This window comes from Bos taurus, chromosome 19 (genome assembly GCF_002263795.3).
Source record: "Bos taurus isolate L1 Dominette 01449 registration number 42190680 breed Hereford chromosome 19, ARS-UCD2.0, whole genome shotgun sequence".
Taxonomy (NCBI): Eukaryota; Metazoa; Chordata; class Mammalia; order Artiodactyla; family Bovidae; genus Bos; species Bos taurus.
In genome coordinates this window covers 56,430,548-56,450,476 of record NC_037346.1, presented here as the reverse complement: position 1 = coordinate 56,450,476, position 19,929 = coordinate 56,430,548, and the positions used below count along the sequence as shown (strand labels likewise).

The window sequence follows — 19,929 nt, the reverse complement described above, 5'->3', positions numbered from 1 at the left end:
TCTCACGCTGGTCTGCCTTTATTTCCTCAAAGCTTCCAAGCTCTTTCTTCCTGAGATCTATGTACAAGTTGTTCCTTTTGACTGAGACATCCTTCTGCCCACTCTTCATGTCGCTGCCCTTCTCATGCTTCAGGGACCCGTCTCCTTTCCCAGGGGCTTTGCTGGTGGCCCAGTGATCAAGACTCTGTGCTTCCACTGCAGGTGGCATGGGTTTGACCCCTGGTCAGGATCCTCACAGGCTGCACAGCTCAAACCCCACTGCCAAAGGAAACTCTTCCTGAGCGACTCCTCATCCCCAGATGTTGCTATTTCACCCTCAGTGTGCTTCCTAAAACTTTCACCACCATCTTCAGTGTTTTTGCCTTTTTGCTTGATTTATGTCTCCTGCTGAAATGCAAGCTCCATGAGGGCGGGGGCCAGCTCTGTCTCGTTCTTTGTATTCCCAGCATCCAGCACAGGCCTACCACGCAGAGAACCAAGTGAAGAAAACTCCTAGGTGATCACAGAAGATGGAGCCACTTTGGTAATCCACTTCAATCAATAGGAAAGGTACATTTTCACCAACTGCTTCTCAGATTCAGTTTTTAGTTCCTTTGAGAGCATTTCAGGGCTTGCCAGCTGGCATTAGTGGTAAAGAACCTGCCTGCCATTGCAGGAGATGTTAAGAGACAGGCGTTCAGTTCCTGGGTGGGGAAAAATCCCCTGGAGGAGGGCATGGCAACTCACTCCAGTATCCTTGCCTGGAGAATCCCATGGACACAGGAGCCTCATGGGCTACAGTCCACAGGGTCACAAAGAATTGGACATGACTGAAGCGACTTAGTATGCACACACAAGTCTTTGAAGTGGTGCAAGTGTTCTGGAGTGGAGATGGATAAAGAAGGAGGGTCAAGGAATATGATTCTGCCACTGTCTTTGTTTTATTTCAGCCATGCCGGGTCTTAGATCTTCAATCTTCATTATGGCTGTGGGATCTAGTTCCCTGTCCATGGTTCAAACCCAGGCCCCCTGCATTGGGAGCTCGAGTCTTAGCCACTGGACTGCAAGGGAAGTCACCTGCCACTGGCTTTAGAGCACTCATTTGTTCCTTCATCAGGCATCTGCTATGTGCCAGCTGGAGTCCTTGCCCTCAAGGAGCTCTCAGTCTGCTGGGAGGTAAATGGATTCCATGCAGGGGGCCCAGTGCTGGGATGGGAGCCCAGACAGCCAGTTCTCTCAGGCCCACGTCTCAGGCCTTGACTGCAGGCCTGAACTGACCCCTTGACCCCCCACCAGGAAGGTAAGGCCCTGGACTGTCTCCCCAGCCCCCATCAGGGGCCCTGCCAGAAGAGGGGTAGTGATGGGCAAAGAGTGGATTCTCAGGTAAAAACGTTACAGTAGGGACTTCCCTGATGGTCCAGTGGCTAAGACTCTGTGCTCCCAATGCAGGGATCCCAGGTTCAATCCCTGGTCAGGGAACTATATCCCACATGCCACAACTAAAGATCCTGCATGCCACAACTAAAGATCCTGCATGCCGCAACTAAGACTCACAACAGCCCCCCTAAAAGTGACAATAATAATCATCCTAAGAACAAATACTGAATAGTGCTCCCCTGGCCCAGTCACTGTTCTAAGCATTTGGTCTGTGTTAACTCAGGGCCCTCCCAACAACCCCAGGAGGAAGTATTGAAGGAGTAAGAATGACGCCACTAGAGAACAGCCCCGCAGCAGGATCCTAAAGGTCACTGCTGACGGCAGGGATTAATTGTAGGGATTTAAGGCAAACACACAGCAGCACTTCCTGACCACAAGGACTCAGGAGACTAACATAACTCCTCTTTCAGAACAGACCGTTGTCTGGAACACACTCAGATGGTGGAGGGGGGAAGGTGGGGTGGACCCCGGATGACCCCACTCATCCAATGTATTACTGAGCGCCTTACCCCGCCAGGGCCTGACCTCAGGCCGCTGGAAGGGAGAGAAGGGGTGAGATCTTTCAGTGCAACGTTAAGCCCAGCGCTGGAATGACGGGTCTGGGGACAGGGAGGGTAGACAGGCCTGCAGGGGTGGGAGCACCCTAGATGCGCAGCTTGTGGGGTCGGAGGATACCCCGAGGGCCCAGAGGCGCGGGCTTGGCACCCGGCCCCTCCCCCAGCGTACTCGTAAAACCCGGAGCGCCGGGACCCTCCAACGTCAGCACGGCCTGCGCATGCGCTGTCACTTCCGGTGGGCTGGGCTCCGGGGGCACTCTGCCGGAGGGCGGTTCCGTCAAGTCTGGATCCTAGCTACCCCGGGGTTCTGTATCTGTGCTCGGGTTCCAGGCCCAGGATCCGGGCTGCATTTCCCAGGAGCTCGGGTGCGAGCTCGGTAAGCGTGCCTGGTCAGTGTGAAACTGATTCCCCCAGAGGAATCACGGTACCCAAAGTTGGGGGGTGGGCGGGGATATCGAAGCTGCCAAGGCTCTGACCATCAGCGCGGAGTCTTGATGCTCCTGACAAGGAGCACCACGAAACAGGTCTGCCTGACCCACTGATGAGTGTTCTGGGGGTTACCAAGGTCGGGTCGTTGCTACTTCCAACCGCTGGGCTTGACTCTCTACCCTGCTTAGAGGAAAGGCCTGAAGTGGATCGAATCCAGGGCTTGTTGTCTGGTAGCTCAGGGAGGCTGAGAAATTTCCTTCTTCAAAGGCAGATCTGATTTTCTTCCTCCTGGAATAGTTTTGAAAGTATTAAAACTGTCTGCCCTGAAGGCACTGGGAGTGGCCTCACTGGCCAAGGAGCCAACCAATCCAGGCAAAGGGCCCAGCACAGGCCTGGCATGTAGCAGGCATTCCACCCCAGTCAGCCCAGCCTCTACCCTCGGTCCCGTGCAGGCAGGACAAGGAGACCCCACCAACCTAGAAGAGTTGGTTGCCCAGCTCTAGCTCACCTCCCGCACCAGCCTCCTGAGATCTAGGGGCTCCAGCCTGAATCACTCTGCCCAGTGCTCAGGCAGCAAAAGAATCCAGCCTTTGTGACAGGCTTATTTATCCCTGCCAGGCGATGCTTCCGTGGCTGGGGCAGGGAGCGTATTTGGGTCATGCTGAGGATGTGGGCAGTGTGGTAAAGGTCCAGAATTGAGTGATGACCTCTGAGCCGGATGTTTGCAAACATGGGGGTCTGCTAAGTCAGTGGTCCCCAACCTTTTTGGCACCAGGGGCCGGTTTCATAAAAGACAAGTTAGCCACCAGCCAGGATTGGCGGGGCGGGGGCACGGCAGCTGTGATTTTGGATAATTCAAGTACATCACATTTGTTGTGCACTTTATTTCTATTATTCTTACATCAGCTCCACCTAAAATCACCAGGTATTAGATCCCAGAGGGTGAGGGACCCCTGTTCTAAGTCCTCACAGAAAGCATTCTTAACTGCAGGTTGGGGTGAATTTTCAGGTTGACGGGTTTGCTTTTCATTGCTAGCATCCTCACTGCCCAGGTCCTGGCCCCCAGCCCTTTGCCCCTGCTCTTCTCTGGGGACTCCTTAAACTCCCTGGCTCCTGTGGGTACATATCCACGGGCTGCAGAATGAAGAAATGAACAAATGGAAGGGGATTTGGTGGTTTGGGTGTGCTGACCAGTCCCTTCTGGATCTCAGCCCCCCAACCTGTTTGTCCCTTAGACTCATTTTGTCCCCATCTCAATAAATGGCATCACCATTGCCCAGTTATTACAGCCACACATTTAAGGCATCTTTCCGATTTTTCAGTCAATTCACCTGTATATCTTTGTTGTTGTTGTTCAGTTGCTAAGTGGTGTCTTACTCTTTGAGACCCCATAGACTGCAGCTCACCAGGCTTCCCTGACCTTCACTATCTCCTGGAGTTTGCTCAAACTCATGTCCATTGAGTCCATGATGCTATCCAACCATCTTATTCTCTGTTGCCCTCTTCTCCTGCCTTCAGTCTTTCCCAGCATCAGTCTTTTCCAAAGAGTCGGTCTTCCCATCAGGTGGCCAAAGTATTGGAGCTTCAACATTAGCCCTTCCAGTGAATATTCAGGGTTGATTTCCTCTAGAATTGACTGGTTTGACCTCCTTACTGTACGAGGGATTCTGAAGAGTCTTCTCCAGCATCGCAATTCCAAAGCATCAACTTTTTGGCTCTCAGCCTTCTTTAGCTTAAATATTTCTCATCTCATTCCATCTCCACTGCTGTCAAACGTGCCCTACATGATCACAAAAGCCTCTAAACTGATCTTCTTGCTTCTACTCTTTATTTCTTTTTCTTTCTTTTCTTTTTTTTTTTTTTTTTTTGGTCCCTTGGCTTGTGGAATCTTAATTCTCTGACCAGAAATTGAACCTGTGCTCCCTGCAGTGGAAGTGTGGAGTCCTAACCCCTGGACTGCCAGGGAAGTCCCATGTTGCTTCCACACTTGCTCTCCTCCAATCCATGCTCCAAAATTGCCAGTGATATTTCACAACTGGAAATGAAACGCATTTTATTGGGTCTCTTTGTCTATTGGGAACAAAATAAAATCCCCAGTTCTTTCCCATGGCACTAACTCCAGTTCATTTCTCTTCTATCCACTCCACTCCAGTTATGCTGGGCTTCCTTCAGTTTCTGATGTATGTCCAGCTTTTTCTGTCTTAGTGTCTTTGACCCTGTTAATTTCCTTCATAGCACATTTATTTATCCCTGCTAGAATGCATGCTACAGAAGGACAGAAACTGACTGTTTTTTGGTCATAGGATTTTTTTTTCTTCTTGAGTAAACTATTCTATTAAAATATAACATATTCAGAGAAATGCATGTATCGTAAGTGATTTTACAAATGAACACACCTGTGTGTAACCAACACCCAGATCAGAAAATAAAACACTTCCAGCCCCTAGTGTTCCCCCACATGTCTCCCCAAGGCCAAATATTATCCTGATTAGATTTGTTTTGCCAATTTTGAACTTTATGTAAATGGAATTATGACACACACCCACAAATGCCCACATTCTAATCACCAGAATCTTTGAATATGTTACTTCACCTAGCAAAAGGTATTTTGCAGATGTGGTTAAATCAAGGATCTTGAGATGAGGCAGATTATGCTGGATTATTCAGGTGGTTCCAGTGTACACACAAGGGTCTTTAAAGTGGAAGAAAGAGGCCAAAGATGTCAGAGTCATCCAGCGTGAGAAAGGTCATTTTCTGTTGGTGGATTTCAAGATGGAAAAGGGTGACTATGGGCCATGGAATGTGGGCAGCCTCTAGAAGGTAGGAGCAGCAAGGAAAGAGATGCTTGCCTGGAGCCTCCAGATGGGAACAAAGCCTTGCAGATAACTAGATATTAGTCATCGAGAGCCACGTCAATCTTCTAACTTGCGGAACTGTAAGATAATAAATTCGTGTTGTTTGAAGTGACTAAATTTGGAGTAGTTTGTTACAGAAACAATGGTGCCTCCTTGATTCTTCTAAAGAAGTTCAATGCCTTGTCACATGTTTACTGGGTCATTTATGAAGTGCTTGGTCAAGTCTTTTATGCACTTTTCCACTGAGCTTTCTTGTGAATTTGCAGGTGTTCTTTCTCTGTTCCAGATACAAGTCCTTTGTCGGATGTATTTGCCACATGTATTTAGAGTGGGTTATGGTCAGGGTGCTTTAATAGTACCAGTGCGTGGTAGGTCCTAATAAAAAATGAGTTACATGTATACTTGATTCTGAAAACTCCTTTAAGGAAAGAATGTTCGGAGAGGTGACACTATATACGGTGTAAGCAGTGTAATTGGGCGTAAGATATGGATCTCAAGTAGAGGGAAACGGGATCTTAAAGGGAAAGACCCAAAATGCGGGTAACAGTCAAAGTTCACCACTCCTAGCGTGAGGTTTCAGGCCACAGGCTTTTAAACACAATTTCCTAAAGGTAATTTTAAATTAATTTTCATTCATTCCAAGAGTGTTCATGGAAGGTAGCAATGGTTCAGCCTGCTCTAGGCACTGAAGAGCCAGCCGAGAACGAGAGACAAGATCGTTGCTGTTAGGAGATCTACAGGGAGAGAGAGACAACAGTAGGTAAACAAACGATTTCACACATTGAGTGAAACTGGAGTGAGACTAGAAGGGGAGGGTTGGTTCAGCAACAGCCCGACCGCCTCATCGCGGAGATCCCGCCCTCGGCCCCGCCTCATATTTTGCATACCTCTCCTGATTGGCCTGCGGCTTCTGGGTCCACCCCTCGGAGCGGGCTGCTAGGGAAGCGCCGGGCGGACACCGCCAAGATGCAGCGGCGGCTCCGGGTGTCGCCGGGCGGGCCGGGGGCATCGCGGGCAGGAGCCGGGCTGGGGGCGCCCACCGCGGCACCCGCGCGCTCCTAGCGCCCCAGACCTGCCGGTCGGGCCGGGAGCCTCCTTGTCGCCTTCCCGCCCGCCGTCCCCGCCCCTCCACCCTTTGTGCAGCTGCCGCCCGGTGCGCCCCGCTCTGTAAGACCCCGGCCCGGCCGGCCCGCGGCAGCGAGCCAGCCCCGCGTGGGCGTCCGGCCGGCGGCCGATGGCGAGGGGGCGCGGCGCGGGCGGGGGCACTGCAGCCCGAGTCCGCGACGCGGGAGGCTCGGCCCGCCTCCGCCGCATTGTCCCGGGCCCCGCGCCCCGGCCCTGAGCCGCGCCGCCGCAGCGCCCGCCCGCCACCCGCCGCCTGCGGGGCCATGCGGAGGGCCGCCAGGATGGAGGACTTCACGGCAGAGGAAGAGGAGCCCTGGTACGACCAGCAGGACCTGGAGCAGGGTGAGCGCAGGGAGCGGGAAAGCGGGGTGCGCCCCGTGACCCCTGTCCCCTTCTCCATTGTTGGGAGGTGTCACCCCGGGGAGGGCCGGACTGCATCTGGCGTGCCAGACTCGGAGGCGAAATGCGTCTGGAGAATGGGGACGTGGAGAGACGGTGGCCTGCCCCGGAAAAGCGGAACCAGACCGGTGGAGACCTGCAAAAGTCGGGGGAGCGGTCTTCTTTCCCTAAACAACAGGGGTGGACATCACCCAGTTCGCCCACCTCATCTTATAGGCAGGAACTGCCCAGGAGCCCCGGGTATGGTTGAGGGGGTCTGAAAATGCTAACTGGAAGTCTTTGGAGGCCAGGAGGCGGCTTGTTGGTTCTGTTTTGCTGAGTGGGGTTGTGTGTGGGGAGAGGTGAGGGGAGGAAGTTAATCCCATTCTAAATCCAGCGGCACCCTTCCCTGCCAGGATTCTGGAGCTCACAGACTCCTAGAAAGTTTCCCCAGCTCCCTTCCCCTCCCCCGGGGGAGGTGATGAGGGTGCGGGCATCTTGCGGATGAAGACAGTGGAGACAACTAGGAGTCCAACCCGCCTTCTGGAGGGAGGAGTCCCTGCAGCCCTTCCCCTGCTGGCCTTCTCCCAAATGGCGCAAGGTCTGGAGCAGGTCGGATATGGGAATTCTGAGCAGTGCCCCAGATCAGAGCCTGAGTAAAGAGGGAGCCACGTTTCCGTCTCTCCCATCTGAGGGCAAAGAGGGCGACTGGAAGGGGGTTGGTGAGGTGGCCGGGGTGACATCACTCCGAGGAGGGGGCGGGGCTGTTAGGACAGGAAGGAGGAGAAGGCTTGAGAGGGTCAGGGCCAAGGCCCGCTGGAGTTCAATCCACCCTCCTTTCCCCAAAGTGCCTCCTTCTGGGATGGTCAGAATTGGAGGGGCTAGGAAGTGTATCCTAGAAGTGACCATAGTCACCCAGCAAGCCGGGTGGGTGTGGACAGTCTGGGTGTGGGCCGACAGCCTCCACTCTGGGTCTCCAACTCTGGGGCCCAGATATCTGCCTTTGCCCCTGTGCGAGGCATCTACCCCCATCCTGGAGCCTTTGTGTTTCAGCCCTGACCCACAATCCCACGTGGCCAGATTTGCTGGTAGATGAGGCTCTGCCCTTGTGCTCCCGGCTGTGGGTTAATTGGAGCCTCTGGGGGACCAGGGTGGGACTGGGGGTTCTGGGCTGGACCCTGCCTCTACCCTCAGCCTCCCTGCCTGGAGTGAAATGCCCGATCCTGGCTGCAACACCTCCTTCCCCAACCCTGGGCCAACTACTCCCAAAACCTCACATTACACAAACACCTATCAGGCTCCACTGTGTCAGACGCCATCCTGGGAGCTGGGAGCAGTCTTAGCCTTGGCCTCCTCGGTTCACCTGGGTAGGGGAAGTTGGGCTTGTAACTGAGTGGGGATGGCAGGATGCAATGAGAGGGCTTCACGGAAGAGGTGGGCCTGGAAGGAAAGATTGGAAGCTGAGTGCCTGGGAAGATGGCCTCCTCGGAGGCAGATGCTAATGTCATTGCTGTCTCATTCCATTCCCGCGCCCCTGAAGAAGGCTCTGGCACCATGCCCAGCCCAGATGTGGGAGGAAGGAGCCAGGGAGAAAGGCTGGCAGATGTGCTGCATCCGGAGAGGGAGGGATGCCCAGATCCCAGGGTGGCCTGGCAGCCAGGCTCTGGGGCCAGGGTCAGGAATGGGCCCCACAGGCCCCTGCTTTTCTGGCCTTGCTGGTCTGCAGCAGTTGGCCTAGCCTCATGGCCTGAGTAGCAGCTGGATGCCAGCAGCAAGGAGGGAAACCAGAGATAGTCTCAGAAGAAACAAGAGCTTTCGACCAAAACCCCAGCCTCTACTTGCCAAAGGCCAGATGCAGGGCCGAGCCTGGGGACTTGATCTCCACCCTCCGGAGTCTCCACAGCCCAGCCGAGGAGGCAGGAATGGGATCAAATCAGCACTTGTGAGTGAGCCACAGGGGCTCTGCAGCAGTGAGCCCTGCAGACAGTGAGAACAGACTTGAGGGCCCTCTGCTGCGAGATGCACAAGATTTTTGCAGCCCTTTGGAGCTGGAGGGGAACAGCCACACCCCCAAACCCCTACCCACCCCTACTGCCCCGGCAGAGGAAGGAAGGCCAGTGGTCTAGTGGAGACGGTACGTGTACTAAGGCACAGAGTGATGTGAGAAGCCTGCACCGGGAAGTGGGGATTATCCAGAGTGTCAGGGTGGGGTTGGAGGAAGGCCCAGGCACAGCTACTGCAGCACCACCCCTGTGGGGCCCGGCATGAAGCACCGGATGGTGGGGTGAACTTGGGCCAGAGGCCAACCACATGGGGGATCAGGTGTCTGTTGCTTCCCCCTTCCCCTCACCCAGTGCCCAAACTCTCTCCTGCCCAGCTCCCCCTCGTTGCCTCTGAGCATCCCAGGACGTGGTTTTTCTCAGCCAGCTCCATCCCCGCTGAGGATGGGCCCCAAATTTACTTTCAAATGCTTCGCCATCAAGCTCCTGTTTGACTTTGACGTTGTTCTGTCCTGGTGGAGGGAGGCAGTGGGGACAAACAAGGCCCTCAGTTCTCGCTGTGCCCCCTCTGCCCTCTGCCATAAGCACCCGTGAAAATAGAAAAAGCCATTAATTATTAGGCGCTGGCACTCTCTCTGCCTGCCTCCCTCCCCCACCTTGGACCAGGTGTGCCTGGCCCTGTGGGTACCTCTTTCCGGACTGAGAGATGGCTGCTGAGTCACACATTTGAAGTCTTGGGCTCCTGACCTTGAGTCTCAGCCTCAGGGCCGAGCTCTGACATGGCAAAGGGAGGAAGGTGAGTGGACCCCAATTCCGCAGATCCAGAGTTCCTGACATTGGTGCCCTGAAGGTTGTGAACAGACCCCTGCCACCCTGCCAGGTGGTGGCTGGCCTTCTCCCGTCCCTTTTATCTTTGTCTTTTCTTCCTGGTGTCTGCCCTCTGTCCTTTTCCTGTCTCTCTTCTCCCGAGTCTAGGGGGCTCCATGCTGACCCCAGTCAGGAGGGGCAGTGTGATTTCAGGGTTTCCTTTCAAAGACATCCCCTGGCTCCCAGCCATTGTCTCTCGGGTTCTGGGGCGTTGCTCCCAGGCAACACCTTGACTGGCATTCAGAGCCCACTGCAGGAGACCCCAGAAAACTTAGGTCCAGGCAGGGGAGATGCCAGTTCAGACCCAGTACCTCCCAGTAATGGTCCAGTGTGACCATTATTCTGGCCATGGCAGGCTGCTTATTACTCCAGATTCCACTTCCAGCTTAGCCAGCTCCTCTGTTCCCCCACTCCTAGGCCCCCCTCCCACTCTGGTCTGGGGTCTGCACCCTCCCCAGAGTCATCCCCAGCCCTCATCTAGCTGGGTCCTTTCCCCAGCACTTGGCTCCACTCAGTCCCCTGCCCTGAAGCTTGTAGACTTCTCTCATGATGCCTCCTGGCAGCTCTGACCAGCTTAGCTTCCACTGTGATCCAAGTTCCCTGAAACAGTCCCTGAGATTCTCCCCCACCCCAAACTACTTCCACTGTGTTCTCTTCCTCCCCTTCCTTGGAATCACTAGGCGGCTCTGGTCACATTCTCTGCCTTCAACATCCCCAGGTTATAGTGTGACTTGCAGCCACCCCAGCGCACCCCGCTGGTGGTAGGAATACATACCCAGCTCAGATGCCTACCTGGAAGAAAAAGCATAAAGTGCAGTTGTTCTCGGCCTTAACTGTGACTGAAGGCCCTGAAACTCTAGCTTAAGTTTCAGGAGTTTCATGCAGGTCATCCACAGAGCCTGTCCCTCGAAGCCAAGGCAGGAGACAGCATCAGTAGAAATGGCCCCATTGCAGACCACCTGACCCAGTTCCCAAGGCAAAAAAATAAAAAGCTGTATTGAGTGTCACCTTCTGTTTTTCCATTTATACCTGAGTTATTTGAAAGGGTTTGTGGATGAGCCAAATGCTCACCATCTCATTACAGAGAAAAGGGAGCTGGTATGCCTCCCTCATCATGAACCAGGGGTGGTTGGTCCTGCTGAATTTCCACCAAGCACACAGCAGAAACTGACCTGCCCTCCTCTTTGAGACTACAATGTGATTCTTGGCTTCCCTTATAAATATATATTTAAATATAAGTGAATAATATATATATATATATATATATATATATATATATATATATATATACTACTCTTTGCTTCTTTTTTTTTTTTTAATTTATTGGAGTAGAGTTGATTTGCAGTGTTGTGTTAGTTTCTGCTCTACGGCAAAGTGAATCAGTTAGATATATATCTACTCTTTTTTTAGATTCTCTTCCCATATAGGTCATTACAAAGTATTAAGTAGACTCACCTGTGCTATGGGCTTCCCAGGTGGCATTAGTGGCAAAGAACCCGCATACCAATGCAGGAGACATAAGGTGGTGCAGGTTTGGTCCCTGGATGGGGAGGATCCCTGGAGAAGGAAATGGCAACCCACTCCAGTATTCTTGCCTGGAGAATCCCTTGGACAGAGGAGCCTGGTGGGCTACAGTCCATAGAATCACCAAGAGTCGGACACGACTGAAGCGACTTAGCATGCGTGCACCTGTGGTATACAGTAGGTCCTTCTTCATTATCTTATTCATTACCCTTTGTGTCTGAAAGGAGTTAGGCATATATATGTGGGAATATCCACTCCAAATGTCATGATCAGATCAGATCAGATCAGATCAGTCGCTCAGTCATGTCCGACTCTTTGCGACCCCATGAATCGCAGCACGCCAGGCCTCCCTGTCCATCACCAACTCCCGGAGTTCACTCAGACTCACATACATTGAGTCAGTGATGCCATCCAGCCATCTCATCCTCTGTCATCCCCTTCTCCTCCTGCCCCCAATCCCTCCCAGCATCAGAGTCTTTTCCAATGAGTCCACTCTTCGCATGAGGTGGCCAAAGTACTGGAGTTTCAGCTTTAGCATCATTCCTTCCAAAGAAATCCCAGGGCTGATCTCCTTCAGAATGGACTGGTTGGATCTCCTTGCAGTCCAAGGGACTCTCAAGAGTCTTCTCCAACACCACAGTTCAAAAGCATCAATTCTTCGGCACTCAGCCTTCTTCACAGTCCAACTCTCACATCCATACATGACCACAGGAAAAACCATAGCCTTGACTAGACGGACCTTTGTTGGCAAAGTAATATCTCTGCTTTTGAATATGTTATCTAGGTTGGTCATAACTTTCCTTCCAAGGAGTAAGCACCTCTTAATTTCACGGCTGCAGTCACCATCTGCAGTGATTTTGGAGCCCAAAAAATAAAGTCTGACACTGTTTCCATTGTTTCCCCATCTATTTCCCATGAAGTGATGGGACCGGATGCCATGATCTTCGTTTTCTGAATGTTGAGCTTTAAGCCAAATTTTTCACTCTCCACTTTCACTTTCATCAAGAGGCTTTTGAGTTCCTCTTCACTTTCTGCCATAAATGTCATGATACTCTCACCCAACTCCAGACCCACTTGAGATAATTTTTAGGGATTCTGGCACCTGCCACTTCCTTCTAACCCCTGCTCCTCTCCACCACACAGCCCCCTAAAGACAGACCAGGCTTTGAAGCCTGGTCCAGTTCTAATAGCCAGCAAACCCTTCCACCCCCTCCCCTCTTCAGTGAGCTCCGGGCGTCCTTCCAAGCCCACCTCCAAAGCTGCTCCTTGTCTGAGACTCCCACCATCCACGCCGTGAACTCTCCCTTCCCTATCTCCCAGGGCACTTTGCCCCTCTGTATACTGATGCTCCCACTCCAATACTCTTCCCTGGAAAATCCCATGGGCGGAGGAGCCTGATAGGCTGCAGTCCATGGGGTCTCGAAGAGTCGGATAGGACTGAGCGACTTCACTTTCACTTTTCACTTTCATGCATTGGAGAAGGAAATAGCAACCCACTCCAGTGTTCTTTTTTTTTTTTTTTCACTCCAGTGTTCTTGCCTGGAGAATCCCAGGGACGGGGAGCCTGGTGGGCTGCTGTCTATGGGGTCACACAGAGTTGGACACGACTGAAAGTGACTTAGCTTATCAGATCAGATCAGTCGCTCAGTCGTGTCCGACTCTTTGTGACCCCATGAATTGCAGCACGCCAGGCCTTCCTGTCCATCACCAACTCCCGGAGTTCACTCAGACTCACATACATTGAGTCAGTGATGCCATCCAGCCATCTCATCCTCTGTCATCCCCTTCTCCTCCTGCCCCCAATCCCTCCCAGCATCAGAGTCTTTTCCAATGAGTCAATTCTTTGCATGAGGTGGCCAAAGTACTGGAGTTTCAGCTTTAGCATCATTCCTTCCAAAGAAATCCCAGGGCTGATCTCCTTCAGAATAGACTGGTTGGATCTCCTTGCAGTCCAAGGGACTCTCAAGAGTCTTCTCCAACACCACAGTTCAAAAGCATCAATTCTTCGGCACTCAGCCTTCCTCACAGTCCAACTCTCACATCCATACATGACCACTGGAAAAACCATAGCCTTGACTAGATGGACCTTTGTTGGCAAAGTAATGTCTCTGCTTTTGAATATGCTATCTAGGTTGGTCATAACTTTCCTTCCAGGGAGTAAGCGTCTTTTAATTTCATGGCTGCAGTCACCATCTGTAGTGATTTTGGAGCCCAGAAAAATAAAGTCTGACACTGTTTCCACTGTTTCCCCATCTGTTTCCCATGAAGTGGTGGGACTGGATGCCATGATCTTCGTTTAGCTTATACTGATGCTCTTATCACATTCCACTCACTCGTTCTTTCAAAAAAGATTTATTATTCACCTGCTCTGTGCCGGGTATTGTTCTAAGTCCTCAGGGTATCAGTGACTGAAACAGGCAAAATCCCTACCCTTTAAGCTTACCACTAGTCAAGGGGCAGGAGCAAGTTAATGAGCAAATTGTTGGGTAAGTTAGTGATAGGAGCTAAGGAGAAAAATGAAGCAGGGAGGGCGTGGGGGTGGGGGAGGGTGCAATTTTGAATCAGTGTTTGAGAAAGGCTTCCTGGAGGAGGTGACATTAAAGCACAGACTTGAGGGCACAGAGAGGAACTCTAGGAGTGTCTGGGGAGAGGGCATTCCAGGCCAATGCACAGGTCTCCTCATGGCTTACATCTCCTTCCAGGCTTAGAGTCTCCCCAGAGGCGGCCCCTGGGTCCTGGTTCTCTCCAGGTCCCCAAGGCTTAGCCCAGAGCAAATGTTCAGAACAGGAATGGGAGGGGTCTTCTGACTCCATTCTCTGTTGCTCATGCTCCTCCCACCCTCTGTCACCTCCCCACCAGACTTGCATTTGGCCGCAGAGCTGGGGAAGACGCTGCTGGAGAGGAACAAGGAGCTAGAGGAGTCTCTACAGCAGATGTACTCCACTAACGAGGAGCAAGTGCAGGAGATCGAGGTGAGGGGCCCCCTGGGCCCTATACATGCTCCCCAGCCCATCGAGGGCCCCTTAGTCTGTGTGTACCTGTGTGCAGCTTAGGAAAAGGTACCCCATCTTAGCAGACCCAGCCTTGACCCAAAAGCCTTGTGCAGTCCACAACCTGCACAACTGTCCCAGGCAGCCCCGTTGAACCACCAGCTCGACCCCCTCCCTCCGCTGCAGATGAATACCCGAAAGCAAACCTGTTCCTGAAAGTGGGAGGAGGGCCCAGGCAGAGACATTTTCCCCAACCCAGTTCTGAAAGGTAACTATCCCACCCCTACCCCCATCCCCCAGTACCTGACCAAACAGCTGGACACGCTGCGGCACGTGAATGAACAGCACGCCAAAGTGTACGAGCAGCTGGACCTGGCGGCCCGAGACCTGGAGCTGACCAATCAGAAGCTGGTGCTGGAGAGTAAGGTGGCCCAGCAGAAGATCCACGGGTGAGGGCCGGGTGGAGCTGGGAACTTGGATGTGGGATGGTAAGGGGGAGGCCCCAGGGCTGGGTGTACCTGTGTGTGTGTGTGTGTGTGTGTGTGTGTGTGTGCCAGTGGGTGTGACTCAGATTCCTTCTACCAAAAGCCCAGGTCTGGGAACCTGGGATGGTAGTAACTTTGCCCTCATTGATTTGGGCTGGTTTAACATTCCTTCTTTGGAAGGAATGATGCTAAAGCTGAAGCTCCAGTACTTTGGCCACCTCATGCGAAGAGTTGACTCATTGGAAAAGACTCTGATACTGGGAGGGATTGGGGGCAGGAGGAGAAGGGGACGACAGAGAATGAGATGGCTGGATGGCATCACTGACTCGATGGACGTGAGTCTGAGTGAACTCTGGGAGTTGGTGATGGACAGGGAGGCCTGGCGTGCTGCGATTCATGGGGTCGCAAAGAGTCGGACACGACTGAGCGACTGAACTGAACTGAACTGAACTGAACATTCCGGCCACAACCCGTCTTTAAGCACCAACTATACTCCAGGCTCTGTTTTAGGGAAAATATAGTGATGGGGATGCAAAGACACTGTCCCGCCCTCTGGGAGGGAAGGCAGGTATGTGAATATTTTATTGCAGTGCAAAGTGATAAGTGATAGAAGGGTGTACAAGGAACGGAGGAGACAGGACTTCCCAGGTGGTCCAGTGGTTAAGACTCTGCACTTCCACTGCAGGAGATACAGGTTTGATCCCAGATCAGGGAACTAAGATTTTGCACATTGTATGGCCCCAAAATAAATATAAATTAATTAAGTGAGAGTGAAAGTTGCTCAGTCTTGTCCAACTCTTTTCGACCCCATGGACTATACAGCCCATGGAATTCTCCAGGCCAGAATTCTGGTGTGGATAGCCGTTCCCTTCTCCAAGGGATCTTCCCAATCCAGGTATCAAACCCAGGTCTCCCACATTGCAGGTGGATTCTTTACCAGCTGAGCTACCAGGGAAGCCCAATTAAATAAAGTAAAAATCTTTAAAAAGAAAAGAAAGAAAAGAGCCTTCTGGTGATCCAGTGGCTAAGACTCCTCGCTTCCAATGCAGGGGGCCCAGGTTTGATCCCTGGCCAGGGAACTAGATCCCACAGGTGATAACCAAAGATCCCACATGCCGAGACTAAGATCAAAGATTCTGTGTGCTGCAACTAATACCTGGCACAGCCAAATAAGTAAATAAATACTTAATAAATGAGTAAATTTAAATAAATAAGTAGATACATTAAAAAAGAAAGAAACGGAGGGAGGAAACACGGAGAAGTGTCGGCTCAGCCTGGGAGGTGGAGCAGAAGCGTGGGTCCTTGGCTGCCCAAGGAATTCCTCGTCTGACCTCAGCCCCAGGCAGTGTGGCTCAAGGTTGCCTGTCTGGCCCCAGCCCCAAGCCCCCCAGGGCTTCGGTGAGGAGGGCTGGCCCTGTCCCCTGAGCGTCCCTCCCATCCGTGTGTGCCCCACTCCACCCCAGGCTGACAGAGACCATTGAGCGCCTGCAGACCCAGGTGGAGGAGCTGCAGGCTCAGGTGGAGCAGCTGCGGGACCTGGAGCAGCTGCGCGTGCGGCGGGAGAAGCGCGAACGCAGGCGCACCATCCACACCTTCCCCTGCCTCAAGGAGCTGTGCACCAGCCCCCGGTAGGTGAGGGTGCGCTGGGCCCATCTCCACGGGGTGAGGGGAAGGCAGGGTGGGCACCGGGCAGCAGGTGGGAGGAGGGTCGGTGCATCCTCTGGGCTATTGCAGAGGCAGGTCGTGGAGCTAACAGCAGTCAGCAGCTGGCGCTGAGAGCCCTGGCCACGTGCCCACCACACCGCTCAGTGACTTAATTCTCATGGCAATACGGTGAGGTGTGGTTTATCATCCCCGCTACTCAGAAGAGGAAATTGAGACTCCGAGGTCACCTGCTTAGTAAGTCAGAAGTCAGGAGGGACGAACCACCGTCCCTTTCAGTTCCCATTAAGCCTTTTGAATTGGGATGACTTAAACAGTGGGGGACTTTGGTGGTCGTCCAGTGGCTAAGACTCCACGCTCACAATTCAGGGGGCTTGGATTCGATCCACCGTTAGGTAACTAGATCTCACACGCCACAACTGAAGATCCTGCATGCTGCAATAAAGATTGACGATCTAAGACTCGGCACAGCCAATTTTTTTTTTTAAAAGAAGAATACACACCGTGGATTTAATGGGTGTTTCAATAAAGTTCCTGGCAAGAGACAGACAGCGCCCCTCCCAGGGTAATTGAGGACAGATCAATAAAGAGGTGTGGGCAAGGTGTGGGGAAACTAGGTGGACACTGCTACACCCTGGGGTTGCAATAGTCAAGAGCTGATACCATCCTGAGACCAAAGGGACCAGGAGAAGGGAGGATACTGGAACCCAGAGGGCATGGAGCAGGCTTCCTGCCTGCCCCACAGTAACCAGGGAGGAAGCCCAGGGAGAGACATTCCCTGCAACCTCTCTCTGCTCCTACCCCTGGAACTCCTGCCGGTAGCGCCCATCGGCTGAACCCAAGAGAGAGCCAGGACACCTGGCTGAAGCGAAGGGCAAGCTCCCAGGGCAGAGAGCCGGGGGAGAAGGCGCGGGAGTGACTCTAGTGGGCAGAGCATGCAGCCCAGTGGGGCAGAGAGATGCAGCTGAGCTCCAAGGGCCTGGCCCGCGCGCGCCCTCGCCATCTGCCCACCTGCCCCTGCTCCTTCCCAGGTGTGAAGATGCCTTCCGCCTGCACAGCTCCTCCCTGGAGCTGGGCCCGCGTCCCCTGGAGCAGGAGAACGAGCGGCTGCAGACCTTGGTGGGCGTGCTGCGCTCCCAGGTGAGCCAGGAGCGGCAGCGCAAGGAGCGGGCGGAGCGCGAGTATGCAGCGGTGCTCCAGGAGTACTCGGAGCTGGAGCGGCAGCTGTGCGAGATGGAGGGCTGCCGCTTCCGCGTGCAGGAGCTGGAGGCCGAGCTGCTGGAGCTACAGCAGATGAAGCAAGCCAAGACCTACCTGCTGGGCCGGGAGGACCACCTGGCCGAGGCCCTGCTGGCGCCCCTCACCCAGGCGCCCGAAGCCGACGACCCCCAGCCAGGCATCGGCGACGACTCAGGCCCCCAGGACGGGGTCTCCTCTCCGGCCGCCTCCCCCGGCCACGCCGTGCGCAAGAGCTGCAGCGACACGGCGCTCAACGCCATCGTGGCCAAAGACCCGGCCAGCCGGCATGCGGGCAACCTCACGCTGCACGCCAACAGCGTGCGCAAGCGGGGCATGTCCATCCTGCGCGAGGTGGACGAGCAGTACCACGCGCTGCTGGAGAAGTACGAGGAGCTGCTGAGCAAGTGCCGGCAGCACGGGGCCGGGGTGCGGCACGCGGGGGTGCAGACCTCGCGGCCCATCTCCCGGGACAGCTCCTGGAGGGACCTGCGGGCTGGCGAGGAGGGCCTGGGGGAGACCAAGGCGGAGAAGAGCCTCAGCCAGCACGTGGAGGCCGTGGATAAGCGGCTGGAACAGAGCCAGCCCGAGTACAAGGCTCTCTTCAAGGAGATCTTCTCCAGGATCCAGAAGACCAAGGCCGACATCAACGCCACCAAAGTCAAGACGCACAGCAGCAAGTGACGGTTTCCCCCCCTGGGTCAGGCCAGTGGGGGTCCCTTGAACCTGGGCCCTGCAGCCTCTGGTGAGTGAGGGAGCCCTTTTAGCAGCAATACACCCCCGAGGGAGGTTGTCCTCTGACCCAGGGAGCACATAGGGAAATCCACTCTCTGCTGATGATGGAGGCCTTCCTCGCGACCCAGGATCCTCCGTCACCGGCGCCAGCCCCCAGGCGCAGCCCACAGATTGCAAGCCAAAAGTCCCTACTCCCCTGGGGATTCTCAGCTCTCCCAGCCCTGCCCCCTAACCCCAGGCCTTGCTCTCAGATTTGTGGCCAAGCTTCTGAAAGCCATTCTGGACCCGTTGACTTTTTTTTTTCAACGCTGGTTTTCCTGAGAGATTTTTTTGCAAGGCAAGTTCTCCTTGACCCCCCCTCGCCACAACTGGAAACACTTGAAGGGGGACCCCAGAGCCAGCTGTTGCAGGTTCTAGGGGTCTCCCGGACCATCCACTGCTTCTCCCCAGCTGTGACACGCTGTCATTCCCTTCGTACCAGCTGTCCTGCCTCAAGGGTCCTGACCAGGTCAGAGATGGCCCCTGCCAGGCAGAGCAGAAAGCCTGAGCCAGGCCTGAGCGACCCTCGATGCCAGTCCTGGTGAGGGTGGGCTTGTCCCTGGACACCCTCAGCCCACCGCAGATCTGTAGCCAATCAACTCAGAGCCAGCCTCCCCGGGTTCCAGCCCCAGAAATGCCTTCTGGGTATCAAGCCTTCCAGGGGTCCAGGAGATGGGAGCTCCCATCTCTGCATGCCTCCTCTGACTCACCGAGCTTGGCCTCTGCCTGTCCCCATCTCAGGGACCACAATGTGTCTCGTTCACCCCCACGCTCCCCACCACCAGGCCCACCCCACCGCAGGTCATGAGTGCCACCCCCAGAATGTCCTGGGCATGTGCCACCAGCCCATGGCCCCAGCATCCTCCCCTGCCCCCCTTTACTGCGCCCCCCCCAGGATGCTACCCCACCCTGGGCAGTGCTGAAATGGGACCAGATGGGGAGCGCGTCTCCTCCTCCCCATAAAATGCCTGCTTGTAACCACTCAGCTTTGTGGGGGGCTTTTGAGGACCCAGGAGGGTCAGGGACTTTATCTTATGTTAAGGCTTCAGAAGATCCAGCTTCAGCTAAGAGAGGCCCAGATCCCCAGCTTGCCCTTCAGGGCTCCCCATTCTTTCTACCGCCCATCCTGAGACCCTAGGGATTGGAGGAGGGAAGTCAGTGGCCCTGGCCTCTGTGCTGGGAGCCCAGTGGGGAACCTTCATGCCTTATCTGTTTCTAAGGGGTTTTCTTAACAAGCCTCCCAGCCTCCCTGGAGGCACCACCCTGCTCTCCGGGCGGCACTGTGATGAGACCTGTCAGCTGGTCCTTCCGTTCACATATCTTGGAAGCTTTCGTCCTTTGGAGCCAGACAGTTCCCAGCCCTCCATGTGTCTCTGTCATCTAGGGTGGAGGGGGTGGAGTGGGACAGGACAGGTGGGGGAACGGCTCCTGCCTCTTTGCTCCCTACTTCTGTAGCTGCCGACCAGCGTCATCTTTGAAGTATACATGAGAGAAATATATTTACAAATGCTTTATTCTCTTCTTTAATAAAAAAAAAAAAAAAAAAACAAACCCGCACCAGTATTCTAAAAGCAGAAATGGCTCTGGAGCCAAGTGGTCCTGTCTGAGCATCTCCTGCACCAGCCTCCCAT

At 54.0% G+C, this 19,929-nt stretch overlaps 1 protein-coding gene and 1 non-coding gene across 2 annotated transcripts; both read left to right on the top strand.

Annotated features, from left to right (window-relative positions):
- The first annotated feature begins 1,385 nt into the window (after positions 1–1,385).
- Positions 1,386–1,458, top strand: TRNAG-CCC (transfer RNA glycine (anticodon CCC)). Its single transcript has one exon. It is a non-coding gene; the product is annotated as a tRNA-Gly (tRNA).
- Positions 1,459–6,645: 5,187 nt separating this feature from the next.
- On the top strand, positions 6,646–18,208 carry CDR2L (cerebellar degeneration related protein 2 like). Its single transcript, NM_001192968.1, has 5 exons — positions 6,646–6,724; positions 14,011–14,123; positions 14,442–14,590; positions 16,090–16,254; positions 17,320–18,208. The coding sequence occupies exons 1-5, from the start codon at positions 6,646–6,648 to the stop codon at positions 18,206–18,208; spliced, it is 1,395 nt and encodes a 464-aa protein (NP_001179897.1).
- The last annotated feature ends 1,721 nt before the right edge of the window (positions 18,209–19,929 follow it).

Excerpts from the sequence above, each read along its gene's own strand:
- CDR2L (NM_001192968.1), top strand. The coding sequence starts at position 6,646 with ATGCGGAGGGCCGCCAGGATGGAGGACTTCACGGCAGAGGAAGAGGAG. Across the intron at positions 14,124-14,441 it reads AGCAAGTGCAGGAGATCGAG|TACCTGACCAAACAGCTGGA; the intron begins GTGAGGGGCCCC and ends CCCATCCCCCAG. Across the intron at positions 16,255-17,319 it reads GAGCTGTGCACCAGCCCCCG|GTGTGAAGATGCCTTCCGCC; the intron begins GTAGGTGAGGGT and ends GCTCCTTCCCAG.